The sequence below is a fragment of the Anopheles darlingi genome, chromosome 2 (genome assembly GCF_943734745.1).
Source record: "Anopheles darlingi chromosome 2, idAnoDarlMG_H_01, whole genome shotgun sequence".
Taxonomy (NCBI): domain Eukaryota; kingdom Metazoa; phylum Arthropoda; class Insecta; order Diptera; family Culicidae; genus Anopheles; species Anopheles darlingi.
In genome coordinates, this window is record NC_064874.1 from 25,826,903 (window position 1) to 25,840,072 (window position 13,170).

A 13,170-nucleotide genomic window follows, 5' to 3' on the forward strand; every position below is an offset into this window, starting at 1 on the left:
GAAGCGTGGGGTGGGTTCCGGAGTGGGTGTGAAACTTGTGGGACGGAAGAGAGGTGGGGCGGTTGCAGCAAACGGACGGACGGTGGCGGACCGGTCGGGCGTTTTCGTCGTCGTCGTCGTCGTCGTCGGCGTCGCTCAGGACTCCGTGAAGCTGGCGTACAGCTCCGGTACGTAGTCGTCGTACTGGGCCTGGTAGAAGTTGCCAGCAATCGGGTCGCGCAGCTCGTACTTGATCGCAAAGTCCTCCGGTGACCACTTGCCACGGTTCGGATTGCTAGGATGCCCGTGGGGGGGAGGAAAAAAGAGGGCAACGAACGGGCAATTAGAAGCAATAGAGGCTGGGCGACGGTTATGAGCCCCGGCGATACTTACCGACTTGAGAGCACCGTTTCGTCGAAGGTCAGATTACCGGGCTGCTGATACACGAGGAACACGTACCGATGCAGTCCGGTACCCTGCGGTGGCCCGGAACCGACGTAATCGGCCAGCACCGTACCCTGGTCGACCCGGGTACCCAGCACATTACCGACGACCCAATGCTTCCACGAGCGCATCTCGGGATTGCTACGGGACGGTGCGTCCGGATCGGCCATCAGCACCGTGTACAGCGTGTCCGGTTTGGTGGTCCACTGGAGCATCGGTCGGTCCTTTACCTGGGTCGGCGTAAGCTCATTACCGAGCTCCACCTCCACCCCGGACGGGTACGTCACTTTGAGTGTTTCCAGCGGTGCGTTCTCCACCAGATCCGGCACTATCTGGTTCCGTTCGAATGCTTCACTGGTCGGGTTGGACTTCGCCGTCGTTCCGTTCTCGTCGGCGGCCGCTGACGGCGATGCGAACATCAGCACCACTAGCAACACTAGCACACTGGCCCTAGGTGGCCGCGCGGGACGCTGGTCCGCTGGTTGTCGGTTCATCCCGTTCGCTGGAAGCGCTACTCGAAGACTGATCGTCCCGGTTCAAGATCCCGACGGCGCGACGTCCCTCGACGTCTTTGTTTGCAGCACAACTCTTCGCACAACTCTTACACTTCCACTTCTTCAACTCGCGCACAGCAGTACAACAGCGGACCACCGGGACCCGGGCTAAGCTTAGTCGCCAGACACGGCAGTCTCTCGCGCTCTCTATTGAGCACTCGCTTCACACGCGCACCTTTTTGGGGTTGCGACGCGACGACGGACGGACACCCCGCTATTCGAACGAACGCACTGCTCGGACCGGTTATGTAAAGCACTGCCCAGATGCTCTTTTATATACCCCACTGGGTTGAGGAAGAAGCGACATGATCTTCGTGTCGTCTCACCAATACACCGACCAACCCCCGGCAACCACCGGCGACCGAAGCTTTGTGTTTCCTTTCCAGCAAACGATGGGCCGCGAAACAAAAACCGTTCCTCGCTCCCGATGTCGCCGCCGATGCAAATGATGATGATGATGATGATGATCGTTCTCCTCGTGCATTGTAACTCCATCATCTGTTCGCTGACGGCGAGAATCATATGGTCAAAGGCACAGTGTATAGCGAATGTCTGTTAATGCTGTTTAGCAACCGAAAACGAACGTGCCACTCGCGCGAACGAATCGTGGCCACATTGCTGGCTGCAACCGAGGTTGCATGTTGCGGTGCACTTATCGTTAGCGTTCCGGATGGCCTCTTTGGTGTTACTCCGAAAAGAGCACCCAGCCATGAGCGAGAATGCAGAATGAGTTCCTAATTTGTTTTTAATGCTGCACTTGGCTTCATTTTCATTTATTCTGCTTCAATGATAGCTCTTGTAATTTTCCACTGAGAGAGAGAAAGGGGTCTGTAACGAGGGGACAGATTTGAAACAAATCTCCAGGGTCCAGGGACGGAGATACATCAAGTGTTGGTATTGTTTCGGTTTGAATTTCGTTGTAAATTGCTATTGTAAATTGTGTTTGTTTAAAGGGGCGCATTAGCGACCTTCCTGACAGATTCGCTTGGTCATGATCATGAAAGCGTTCGGTTTCGGTACACTATCGACGGCAGTAATGATGAGACGGACGTTGATATGACAATACAAACAGCACAAATGATGCCGATAGGCCGCACCATCCGGACAGGTGATGATGATACACAGTATCAGTACCATTGTGTTGTTGTGATAATGATTCACGGCTACCACGGTATGTTGACCCGCATGCGGCCGGCTAACAAATGTACAACCGAGGCAGTACCGGTCCAGTAGTCGATGGAGTAGTGTCTAGGCTTTTCGTGAGAATACAGGAAAGACTTGATTTAAAATGTATATCGTATCGTCATAAAGTAGTTTAACATGTGGGGCACCATTTACATATTTGTTGATCGTTCAGTCAAACAGCAGAAGCTCTTGGGGATGATTTCCGCCTACTGCATTTTTTGCAATGCATTCGCACGCAATTGTTGCCAGCATATTGTGGGAAAAACTGTCAAGCCAGAGGAGTGTTCGGAAGGTTCTGGTACGATTGTTCGTGACCTACTTCGACGCTTCCGTAGACGGCAGTTAAGCAGCTGTCATCCTTGCTCACGTCACGCTCACGCAAGCGAAAAAGGTTCTTGGTGCAGCTCTTCGTAGCACCACGTTAAGTAAACTCCAACCAACGAATTCCCACATATTTGTTTGTCTTTTATTAAAAAAAAAAGTTATCCTCATTGCCTGTTGGTGAATGCGCGAACGTATGAACCGGGGCGTCATCTTATAACCGCATCCCGGATCCTTTAAATGCCTATAGCCTACCTACACAATGGAAGTATTCGGGTATTTGTTTTTATATAAAACTTACAACACTTCTCCACACGCACCCACCTCGATGGTTGCAGCCGTGTCGAGAAGTGATTGAGTAAAAATTCTATCCTCTCTTTCGCTCTCCTCACCATCAGTTCTCCTATTTTCCTATCGTCTACTTCTCGCCGGATCTGGACAAATGATCATAAGCTCATTAATACATAACGAAACATAACCTAGCGTGTGGGTTTGTGGGGTGGTGTTGCATTGAAATTACGCCGCTTTCCGCCGACTAATACGAGCGCCGGGAACACGGGATGTTCCAACGGGGGAAGGAAATGAAGAGTAAAATTAAAATTTAACTAGCACTTTTACACGTTTACGCGACCACCGCAACTTGGGCACTGTTTTCCTAGCTACCTCTACCTCCTACTCTTACCCCTCCTACTCTAAGTGCTTCCTCTAAGGACCGTTTCTAGTGCAGAGCCGTTCGGCGTCCGTTCCGTGGTCTGACCGGGAAATGGGCATGAAATGGTGCACTCCGCGCATCCTAGACACGTTTGCCGTGGCGTGGATTTTTCTTCCGCAGCAACGACTGACAGTTGACGAGGAAGACGAACATGGTGAGGGCGAAGAAGATGATACAGGTGATCAGCAGTCCGAGCACGGTCGAGGTGTACATGTCCCCGGTGTCCAGGATGTGGTCGCGCTGTAGCAGGTGATGGTCGGCCAGGAAGGAGGTACCATTCGGTGGGGGACACGGTTGCTGTACGATGATCTCAGTGTACTGGACCTGCAATTAAAATGGGCGGTATGTTGAGCATGACATATAAAGAGATCTAGTTCTAGTTGCCAGAAAATGGGACCAGGACTTACCTGCTTGTTGCGACACTGCTGCTGGCTGGTAATGCTGACCAACGTTTCGGCACTGTACTCGGTTTCGGTTAGTAGCGGCGTAAGCCACTTCTGGGGTGTGATCAGCTCCATCCACCGCAGGTACTCGGGTACGTTGGCCACATGGACGGCATAGCCACCGACGGAGGCCATGAGCAGCAGGGCGAGCGTGGTAACGATCGTCGCGGTAATCCCGCACGGAACCAGATGGGCAATGAACAATACGATCGTCTGTATGGCCATAAGGTAGAGTAGCATGTAACCTGTTGTTGGAAGAGGGAAATCACAAACCGTTAAACGTTAACAACAGGCGCACGCTTTAATTGCTGATCATTGCGAGATGAGCTTACCCATGTAGAGATAGATGCCGGTATCGTTGTTGGTCGTGTAGGAGTAGAGTCCGGCCATACTGTGCGCCGGGAGCAGATAGGCCAGCCAGATGCACAGACTTGGCATCACGCTGAGCGTACTTTGGATGATGATGTACAGGAATCGACCGTACAGTCCCAGCTTCAGGTCCTTCTCGGCGTGCCGGCGATCCTCCTGGACGTCACGGATCTGTAGCAGCAGCAGTGGCCACAGGGCGACCATCATCATGCAGTGGTGATAGCTGGCAAAGGAAACGCGAACCAGTTAGTGGTAATTTTTGATCAATTTCCAAAATGTCGGACACCTACCCAAGACGATCGTTGAGATTGAGCTGAGGATCCGATGCGGGTACGTCCCAGAAGATACAACCGATAAACAACGAGAGAACGGCGGCAAGAATCAATCTGCTGATCCAAGTGAGCAGTGATCCTGGTTGCTTGTACGACATATACCTAGACAAGGAAATACGACAATAAGGGTCAGTGAACTCATCTTCACACCTCACAAATAATGTACGACGTACCTCTTGGCTAGGGCGTTGATCTGGCTAAAGAAACCGGCACTTCTGGTCGGTTCCGGCAGGTTGGCCACCGGGGCCGCTAGCGGTGGTTCCGCATTGACGTGATCCCACGAGTTGGCCAGGGATTCGATGCGTGCAGACGACTCGAGCATTGCGGCCGCCGACAGATCGTCGAGCGTCACCAGATCCAGGTAGTAATCGGCAGGGTTCTTGAACGGTGGACACGGATACCCCAGCTGGCCCATATGGCGTGGCAGATCGGCTCGACTGCCCGAGTAAACGGTACGACCTCCGGACAGCAGCAACACACCGGAGCACATCGAGAGGATCTCGAAGGTGGGCGGTTGCAGGGTCATAATGACGATACGTCCAGCACTGCACCACTGGCGCAGATACTCCACCAGGAAGAACGTATCGAAGATATCCATGTTGATCGTGGTCTGATCGAGCAGCAGGATCGAAGCCTGCGTCAGCAGCTGGCAGGCCACGTTCAGTCTTTGCTTTTCCGAGTGCGTCAACCGGGACACGTTCGCCGACCGGACCGCCGTGAGGCCCAGATCCTCCACGAGGATATCGATGCGCTCTTTCAGATCACTACGATCGTAAGGGCCGCGCAGGGCCGCCGCAAACGAAAGCGTACTCTGAACGCTCATGCGTGGATCGAGCGGAGCGGAATCGAGTGCCGAAACGTAACCGCAGAGCTGGCGCAAGATACGACGATTGACCTGCTGCCCATTGACCAGGATTTCACCACCCATCCGCTGCCGTACACCGGCGAGTGCCTCAACGAGGGCCGTTCCCTCACGCTGTGACGTAGCCATAATGGCGAACAGATCGCCTGCCTTTGCCTGCAGTGATACGCCGCGCAATCCGGGCAACACGTCCAGACAGTGGACCTGAATGTTCGGGTACACCAGACCGGCGAGTGAGTGCCGTCGGCTTTGCGTCGTGTAGATGTCCTCGGGATAGAGCCGCGTCTCCCCGTACGTCGGCGAATCGTCATAGTCCCACTCGGCCAACAGGTCGGCTTCGCTCTGCGAACGCAGATTGTGATGCCGCAAGTTGGTGGCGTACGGATTGTAGACGTGGGTGCCCGCTATACTGGCACGGCTGTTGGCCTGTTTAAGCGCGGCCAGCGGTATGCCTTGGGCTCGTGAGCTTGGCCGTGAGTTGGTGGTAGCACCGATCGCACGGAAATCGGACTCGCTACGGTATTTCCTGGAACGATGAAGACCGGGTAAGACAGATGCTACCGTAAGGGTCGGAATCGGATTGTACGGATCGGCCTTACCTTAGGTTAGCTGGCACACGCCCACGGTTCGTCTCGTTATCGCTGCTGTCGTAACCGGATGAGCCCGGGCCCGGTCCGGTACTGTCCCGGTAGCCCCGGTTTACCCGTCCCCGGCCATTCGCTTTGGAGGAGTTGCGCCCGGGGCGTCCATTCGTCATCGGTTGACCTCCGTTCGGTGGGAACACACGTGGCAGCCCGAACTTGAGGTAGGTGTACATATTGGAGTTGATCGGATTCTGCTTCGGTCCGTAGCGTGGATGATTGTGGATGGCCGTATCGCGGTGGTACTGGGAACCGTACGGTTTGGGCGATTTGTCCGACGATCCGAGTGCCGAGTCGGCAAAGTCTGAATTCAAATTTTGTCTAAAATGGACGGAGCGAGAAAACAAGGGAGGCCATGATATTAGTTTAGACGTTGACTGAAACAAAGTTCACTCCTCGGGTGATTCTGGATCATTCCACCGCTCTATAGCTGTCGCCTGTACAATGGTGACGGGCATTTTAAGTCCGCTCAACCTTGGTTCTGCCACTCTTTTGGCATTCCCCTCGAGCCATAGTCTTCAATAGTGCGATTAGGGCGTACCTTTGTAAGGGATCGCGTGTTGAAACAATGGATCACGGTCCGCGGTCACCACCGGTCGCTATATGCTCTCGCTAATCTCACACGAAACACACAAGACGCCTAATTGCGGCACCAACATCCACCAAGGAATAGGCGCGCCTGAACCCACGCCTGAACTCTGGCCTACCTTCCTACCAACCAAACGAAAGGTGACCGAAGCGTGCGCGCAGTGGAGAAGGTCGCAATTTGCCAGCTATGCCGGGCGGCAGCCGCCACTCCACTCCGGCATGCGACGGAAATGCTGCTTTTCCCAGACTTCGGGGCACGGCCCCTTTCCCTTTTCAGGGCGGGAATGTTGGGGAATGAGGCGTAAGGGAGTCGGCCAAGGTTACACGGAGCGGATGTAATCAGTCCGATCCGATTGAAAATGTGGCAAAGACCACTCCGCATGTAATCTGTGTGTGTGTGTGTGTTTTTGTCATCTGGAGACTCCTCCCCTGATCAACTGTCGCTGTCACAATCGCTGTCGATGGCAAAGACACTGCGAAGGTACAATCAAACAAGAAACCCCTTTGGCGAGATCGATTCTCCTCCCACAGAGCAGTCTGCAATTGCGAGACGAGTGAATGATCGAGCGAGTCGAGTCTTCAAACATTGCGGTTAGGTAACGTTTGGCGGTGGCCCTTTTTTTTTAAAACGCACGTATGCTACACTGAGGTTGACGATGTTGAACGGGCCTCGATCGATTCGATCCGGTACCCAAGACATCAAAAACCTTCTTGCACACAGTTCTTTCTTAATCTCGGAGGCCGGGCACGGGCGCTCTCTCTCTCTCTCTCTCTCTCTCTCTCTCTCTCTCTCTCTCTCTCTCTTCTCTATCTGTCTGTCTTTATTTCAAGTCCAATCGAAATCAGGTCAAACAGAGCAGCACACTCACGAGTCGATTAGGGCTTAGTGGGCCGCGCTCACCATAATATCGCCAATGCGGGGGCACCTCACGCTCTCCCCCTCACCCCCCCCTCAAAAAGCCACAAACACAAACCATGGCGAGATCGATGCCTAATGCGCGGCCACGGAACACGGAACGGAATGGAGTGCTTTTGGAAAAGCAACGCCAAAACCAACGCCGACTGCCGACCGTTCCAGAGGCGCTTTGGGTGCGCTCCGGCTATGAGCGTGAACCGCTCGGTGTTCCGCTCGATTAGACGGACCGAAGAGAATCGAATCGAAGATCGGTCAAAATTGCAAATCGTGCCTTCTCGATGATGATGATGGTGATGCTTGGTGTGCGCGAGGTAAAATGGAAGAAATGGCGAGCATTACAGGCTCGATACGGCTGCCCGAATCCACCGACACTTACCGGTAGATGGACCAGGCGTGCAGATCATCCGTTGCGCCGGGCGGAAGCGTTCCGTGCATCCCGTGCGGCATCGAGTATCGACGATCTTCACGTTGCTGTTGCTGCTGCTGATGCTGATGCTGCTGCTGCTGCTTGGCCGTACTCATTTTGCGCAGTTCCATGCCACCATACAGTACCGGTTCTCGCTCTGGAAGGAAGATCAGAAGAATCAGGGGATTAGAATCGATAGCGATACAGTTATTAGCGAAAGTGTTCAATTGCCTTCGGGGCGATTACGTCCGTGGCTCACGAGAGGGTGCTCTGGTGTAAGAAACTTTAGAAATTTTAATGGGAATTAGTCTCATCATCAAAGTGCCGATATCTTGGGGCGCCCTCATCAGCGATCGTTTGTGTTCCTTTTCCGTGAGAAACACTGAAAGGCGATCGTCACAGCTTCAAGCAGCTTCTAATGAAATCTCTTCATTTCCTGATCCGGTGACACTGGCGCGAGTTCTTTCGTTGAATGTTAATAAAGCCCACCGATCGCTTCGCCGGAGGTCGGAACCATCAGTGCCATTTCATCATAATTAGTCAAAGCGACGTCAACATCCATTAGCCGTGGACCCTACCACTCGGCCGATCCATTAGAAGCCGTTGAATGGATGGACATTCCATTTGATTGATTTCATCACGACACCAACGTCAGCAGCAGCAGCAGCAGCAGCAGCTGAAGCGACAACGAGCTGGCTTCGCAGGGAAAGGCTGAAGTTGAAGCTTAAGGTTTGATCTCATTTCGTCAATTTCTTATCAATAAATCATGGCCTCCCACCCCCATGGCCGCGGCGAGGGGTGCTAACAATGACCGTGAGGTTATGACACCTCACGCCAACTTCAAAGGAATGGCGGTGCCGTGGCCGCGGCGCGGACAAAATGGATCCGATCGAGTTTTACTCCTCGGGCACCGCTTCTACTGCTCAGCGGCTGGCAACCGCGAACATCGCCGAGCGCTGATGGACCAGAATTGCGCAACAACACAAGGGTCTACCTTCCTTCTCCTGCGCACGGCGTGGTTGGTGGCTTGTTAGATGGTAACTGATTGGTTGGTGAAACAATCAACCAGACCAGGCCAGCCAGCAGTCCAACCGAAGACTAGACTAGATCAAAGTTATGCTTCAATCAGCGACGAGAAAGCGACGAATGACGTTGTTGTGCTCCTGACAACAGATAGTTTCGTCTGTTCCGTGCCGTGTGTGTGTGTGTGACGGACACTGCCATCGGCCGTCAGCAGTACATGCCACACGCCATGAAACAATGGTCACTGTTTTGTTGTTTGTCTGGCATGTTGCGTGCCATTCCGTGCATCGTTGATTCCGAAACCAAACACATCTATCCACATGTGAGTGTACTGTGTGTTTGTACCGCGCGGAAGGTTCCCCTGACAGTGACTCGTCCGCTGCCGCCAAACATCACTTTCATCGTCTCGATCGCGTGGTTCCTCGTCGCGCGGATTGCTCGGATCAACTTTCACCCGCCTGCTGAGACCTGAGAGACATTCTCTGTCGGGTTCCGTCGGGGCTTCCTGGGCCGACAGTGATTAATAGAGCCACGTCCGCGTGTCCCGGCGATGTGCCCCCCCCCCCCACCCCGGGCGCCAGGGTATGCCTTTCGGTAAATTATGTTTTATCAGCCAGCGGAGACCCTTTCAAGTGGTTGGTGTTGTTGTGGATAGAGCGATGGAGCAGCGATGGTAGCTGACGGTGCAGGATTGTCACCTGCCACAACACAAATGCCACCGAGTTCGCTTAAGTTTGTCTCCGGCAAGTTCCGGCAAGCGGACCACACGAGTTGTGCTCGTGTCTACCCTGGTCTTTTCACGGTTGTTATATTGTTTGAGCATTTAAGATCCAAACACACTACCTCTATCACTCGAGGCGGTGTTTACAATAGAAAGCGCTATTGTTAGCTGCAGTAGAAATGAACGTAACGTTCTACTTACATCATCTTAGGACGTTAAGGTGTCGTAAGGTGAAAATACGGATTTAATAATGCCCTGCAATCAGTTCTCGCAAACAGAAACACACAATTTCCGTTGGAATCATTGCAATTCCAAAGAACATCTTAAGCACAAAATGCACCTTCAGTCAATCCAACGTCATGAATAATCATAGAAGATCGTGCGCGTCATTGGTCATTGGCACGTAACGTGATGAGTAACATTAGTAAGTCACCATCTTGTGGTGGGAATTTCCAGTGACCAACACTCCCCACACTCTGTCACTTTGTGTGTTTCATCAACAGAACTCATTATCAGTTAGAGAATAACAAAGACATTAAAGCATCACTCGAGCCCTTCATGATCGTAGGTGGTCTCCAGAATGCTCGGCAGGAGATCCGTTCGACACAATCCGACACACACGCACACGGTTCTATCACATGAGAGGGGCCATCTCTTGAGGAAGCGTCAAGATAGACAGCCTGGACCGTTACCTTTCTACGGAAGTCAATTGTATGACCGAGAAATGGAGGGAAGGAGGCGAAACAATTACACACATCAACCAGCCCTCGGCTCTGTGGGAGTACAATGTTCTGGAGTAAAGCAAAAAAAAGAGCAACATAGAAACGGGATGGCCAGCATTGTTAGAATCGAGGCAACATGAAACCTTCTCCTGACAAAACCAACCAAGTCCCTCACGGTCAATCACGGTCAAACACGAGTGCGTTCACCAAGGGATCGAGTGATGCGATGCGAGCGACTAACAGAGAGAAGTAGAGAGAGAGAGAGAGAGAGAGAGAGAGAGAGAGAGACAGAGAGTGCGAGGGAGCAATTAGCGGGCGACCAGAACGATAAGAGGTTAGAAGAACGTGCAACGACGGAGATGTCGGCCACGATCACACACTGATTTGCATGGGATTCCGCCCGGTTCGTGCTCCGCGGTACAAACCGTTACCTTCTACGCTACTAGCACCCCTCCTCCTTGTCCCGCGTCCAATGCAACCAGCGACATGGTATGGATATTCAACAACAACAACAACAACAGCAGCAGCGAAAAAAAACCGAAGAAGATCCCAAGCTACCGGAGAACGGTACAAACCAGCTGCATTACATAAACTGCACACACCTTGGACTGCACTGGATGAGCTTGGCTTAGCTAAATCCGTTCGTCCGGAAGCCGGGCAACGGGGCTGACAGGACCGTCCCCCCCCCCCCCCCCTCTGGTGGATCTGGCTTTGAAGACTTAATAATGGCTTCTCTCTTTCTCTTTCTCCGGGGAGCTTATTTGTGGTAAACTGTTGCCAGAATCCAGGCGAGGGCTTTCGATTTTGCACCCGCGTGACGCTGGGTGGCGGGTGTGCAAAATTCCCCCCCCCCTCCTCCCTTTTTTCGAGCGCCTTAACCTCACTTTCACGAACCGGGAACGGTGCTCGTTTCGTGCCCTGTTCGTGGCTGTCGTAATTAGCTGGGAAGAGTCTCTTGGCACTATTGTTCTCCATTCTCTCGATCCATTCGCCAGCCGCGCTCGATCTCGATGATTCAGCCATGGGGTGGCCATTCGGTTCCAGCTTTTCTTTCGAAGGTGTGATGGTGGTGGTGGGCCTACGACTGTCTAGAAGTTCGCGCCGACCAGTTTGCAGACCACTCGGCACTCGGTACCGCCGGGATACCAGAACCAGTCTAACACTGGCCACTGGCGCGAACAGGCGACATCGAGCGAATCATATTTTAATAAGAAACACGTTCCGTCCATTCTTTGAATGTGCAACCCATTTCTGTACCAACACACACACACACACACACACACATACAAAACAGGCCATGTATTCGCACAGACACCCTTATTCTGGATGTGCAACGGTGCAGCGGTGCCAGGGGTTGCTGCAGCGAACTGCAGCATCTTCAGCCGACCGCAGACCTCCTCTCCCCGTACCTACGAACGAATTACCATCAAGTCTTCTGTCCGGTCATCGTGTCTAACGCTCGCGCACCGGTTTGGCGGCAACATACCGGTTTTTTTGTGCCGCGACCGGCTCATGATGGCCAGCGCAAAGTCTGTCCCTCTCTGGTGTGTGTGTGTCTGTGTGCACCGAGCGACGAAGAGGAACAGCGCTTCTTCGTCTTCATCTTGTTGCGCTGTCTTCCCTGAATGCTCACCCAGTTTTCCAACGGGCCACTGACTCCGGCCGATCCATAAGGCAGCCAGGTCCGGTCTCACCGTAAGGCGTCCGGGAATGGACGACGCGGGGTGGCCGGGCGTGTAGTTGTAGTTGACCGCCTTATTTTACCGCCACCCCGCTTCCCCCATTCCCCCATTGCCACGTCACAGACGGCGCGGTCCAGTCCAGACTGGTCGACGCAAAAATAAGAAACATATTTCCTGGAGTTTCTGCACCGGCGAAGAAACCGGCGGTGTGCGTCGTCGCGCTGCTTGAGAGTATTTATTTATTTAGAGCATTAGCGTCGGGCAGGAATGCAGACTGGTCGCTGGTTGCTGTCCAGTGCGAGTACGCCGCCAGTTCGAACAGTTCGCTGTTCGCTTTTCTACTTAATGTATTAATTTGCACCTTCGGACAATCTGTGTGATTTGCGGTCACCATTTTGGTTTGCAGACGCTCGGTGCTAGATCTACGTTGGGTAAAACCCATAAAAGCGGTGGCGAAAAGCTTCATTCGGAGGATTCCAAGGGAAGTTCCCGGACATGATTCAGAAGCATTAACAATCTTGACTCGAAGATTTACTCGTACCAAAGATATGTTGATCTTGCTGATGGTGTCCCGTGCATATCGCGGGCGGTTTGGACACAAATGTCCGAAATGTCAGTGAAAGTTCGCCCACCCCACACACACACATACACACACACACACACACACACACACACACACCAACGCCTCCAGCGATGAAAGACAGCCGCGCAGCATCCAACTTTCATCGCAACTATTTGCCGTCCTACAGGCGGTGCTACAGGTGTCTCGATCACGCAGCATATGATCACCCTTCATCATCGTCGTCTCCGTCGTCTTGTGACGGACGGATTGATTCGCGAATATTTGCCGAAGGGAGAGATTTGGTCCGGGGTCTAGTTGATATGTTTTTTTTTTTGGCGAAATGAAGTAACGCCCTCCACCGTTATGAACCGCCGTTAATGGGTTTGTCGATGAAAGTGGCCGCAGTGTTCGGGGACCGGTTTTTATCCCCCGCCCCCTTCCCGGGTGTCACACGATGTGACACACGCACACCGAATCCGCGGCATGATTAACTGCTCGATCGTCCGACCGGCTCGAATCGAAGGTCCGTCGAAGGAGGCCCGAAATGAAATTCTTCTTCGGTCTTGGGCGGAATGCCGTACCGAAAAACGTGGCGATTAATCCACCGTTCTACTTATGCTCCACAACAAACGCCCAATCGATTGGTGTCAGTAGCAGTCGGTCGGAATTAACATCGAGGTTAGGGTGAAACGTGCAGCGTGCTACGAC

General features: G+C 53.0%; 3 protein-coding genes across 7 annotated transcripts in view; 1 reads left to right on the top strand and 2 right to left on the bottom strand.

Annotated features, from left to right (window-relative positions):
* LOC125947944 (atlastin) overlaps positions 1-13,170 on the top strand; it is a 145,511-nt gene that overhangs the window by 28,197 nt on the left and 104,144 nt on the right. The gene's annotated exons all lie outside the window — the stretch shown is intronic.
* The window catches only part of LOC125947999 (protein D3-like), a 348,887-nt gene that overhangs the window by 154 nt on the left and 335,563 nt on the right, over positions 1-13,170 (bottom strand). The window contains exons 2-3 of one of the 2 annotated variants that reach the window (XM_049673626.1): positions 373-1,011; positions 1-274 (exon numbers count right to left, since the gene is read on the bottom strand). The exon at positions 1-274 is cut by the window's left edge and continues 154 nt beyond it. In XM_049673626.1, coding sequence (XP_049529583.1) covers positions 136-274; positions 373-917 — 684 coding nt within the window. In that variant the 5' untranslated portion in view covers positions 918-1,011 and the 3' untranslated portion in view covers positions 1-135. Of the gene's footprint in view, positions 275-372; positions 1,231-13,170 lie in introns of those variants that run through there. The other variant, XM_049673625.1, reaches the window with a different exon arrangement.
* Positions 2,613-13,170, bottom strand: part of LOC125947914 (ATP-binding cassette sub-family G member 5) — a 46,470-nt gene continuing 35,912 nt past the window's right edge. For all 4 annotated transcript variants that reach the window (XM_049673451.1, XM_049673450.1, XM_049673449.1 and 1 more), the window contains exons 3-9: positions 7,723-7,909; positions 5,801-6,163; positions 4,513-5,727; positions 4,298-4,441; positions 3,971-4,230; positions 3,603-3,883; positions 2,613-3,519 (exon numbers count right to left, since the gene is read on the bottom strand). In XM_049673451.1, the coding sequence (XP_049529408.1) occupies positions 3,277-3,519; positions 3,603-3,883; positions 3,971-4,230; positions 4,298-4,441; positions 4,513-5,727; positions 5,801-6,163; positions 7,723-7,883 (2,667 nt within the window). In that variant the 5' untranslated portion in view covers positions 7,884-7,909 and the 3' untranslated portion in view covers positions 2,613-3,276. The remainder of the gene's footprint in view (positions 3,520-3,602; positions 3,884-3,970; positions 4,231-4,297; positions 4,442-4,512; positions 5,728-5,800; positions 6,164-7,722; positions 7,910-13,170) is intronic.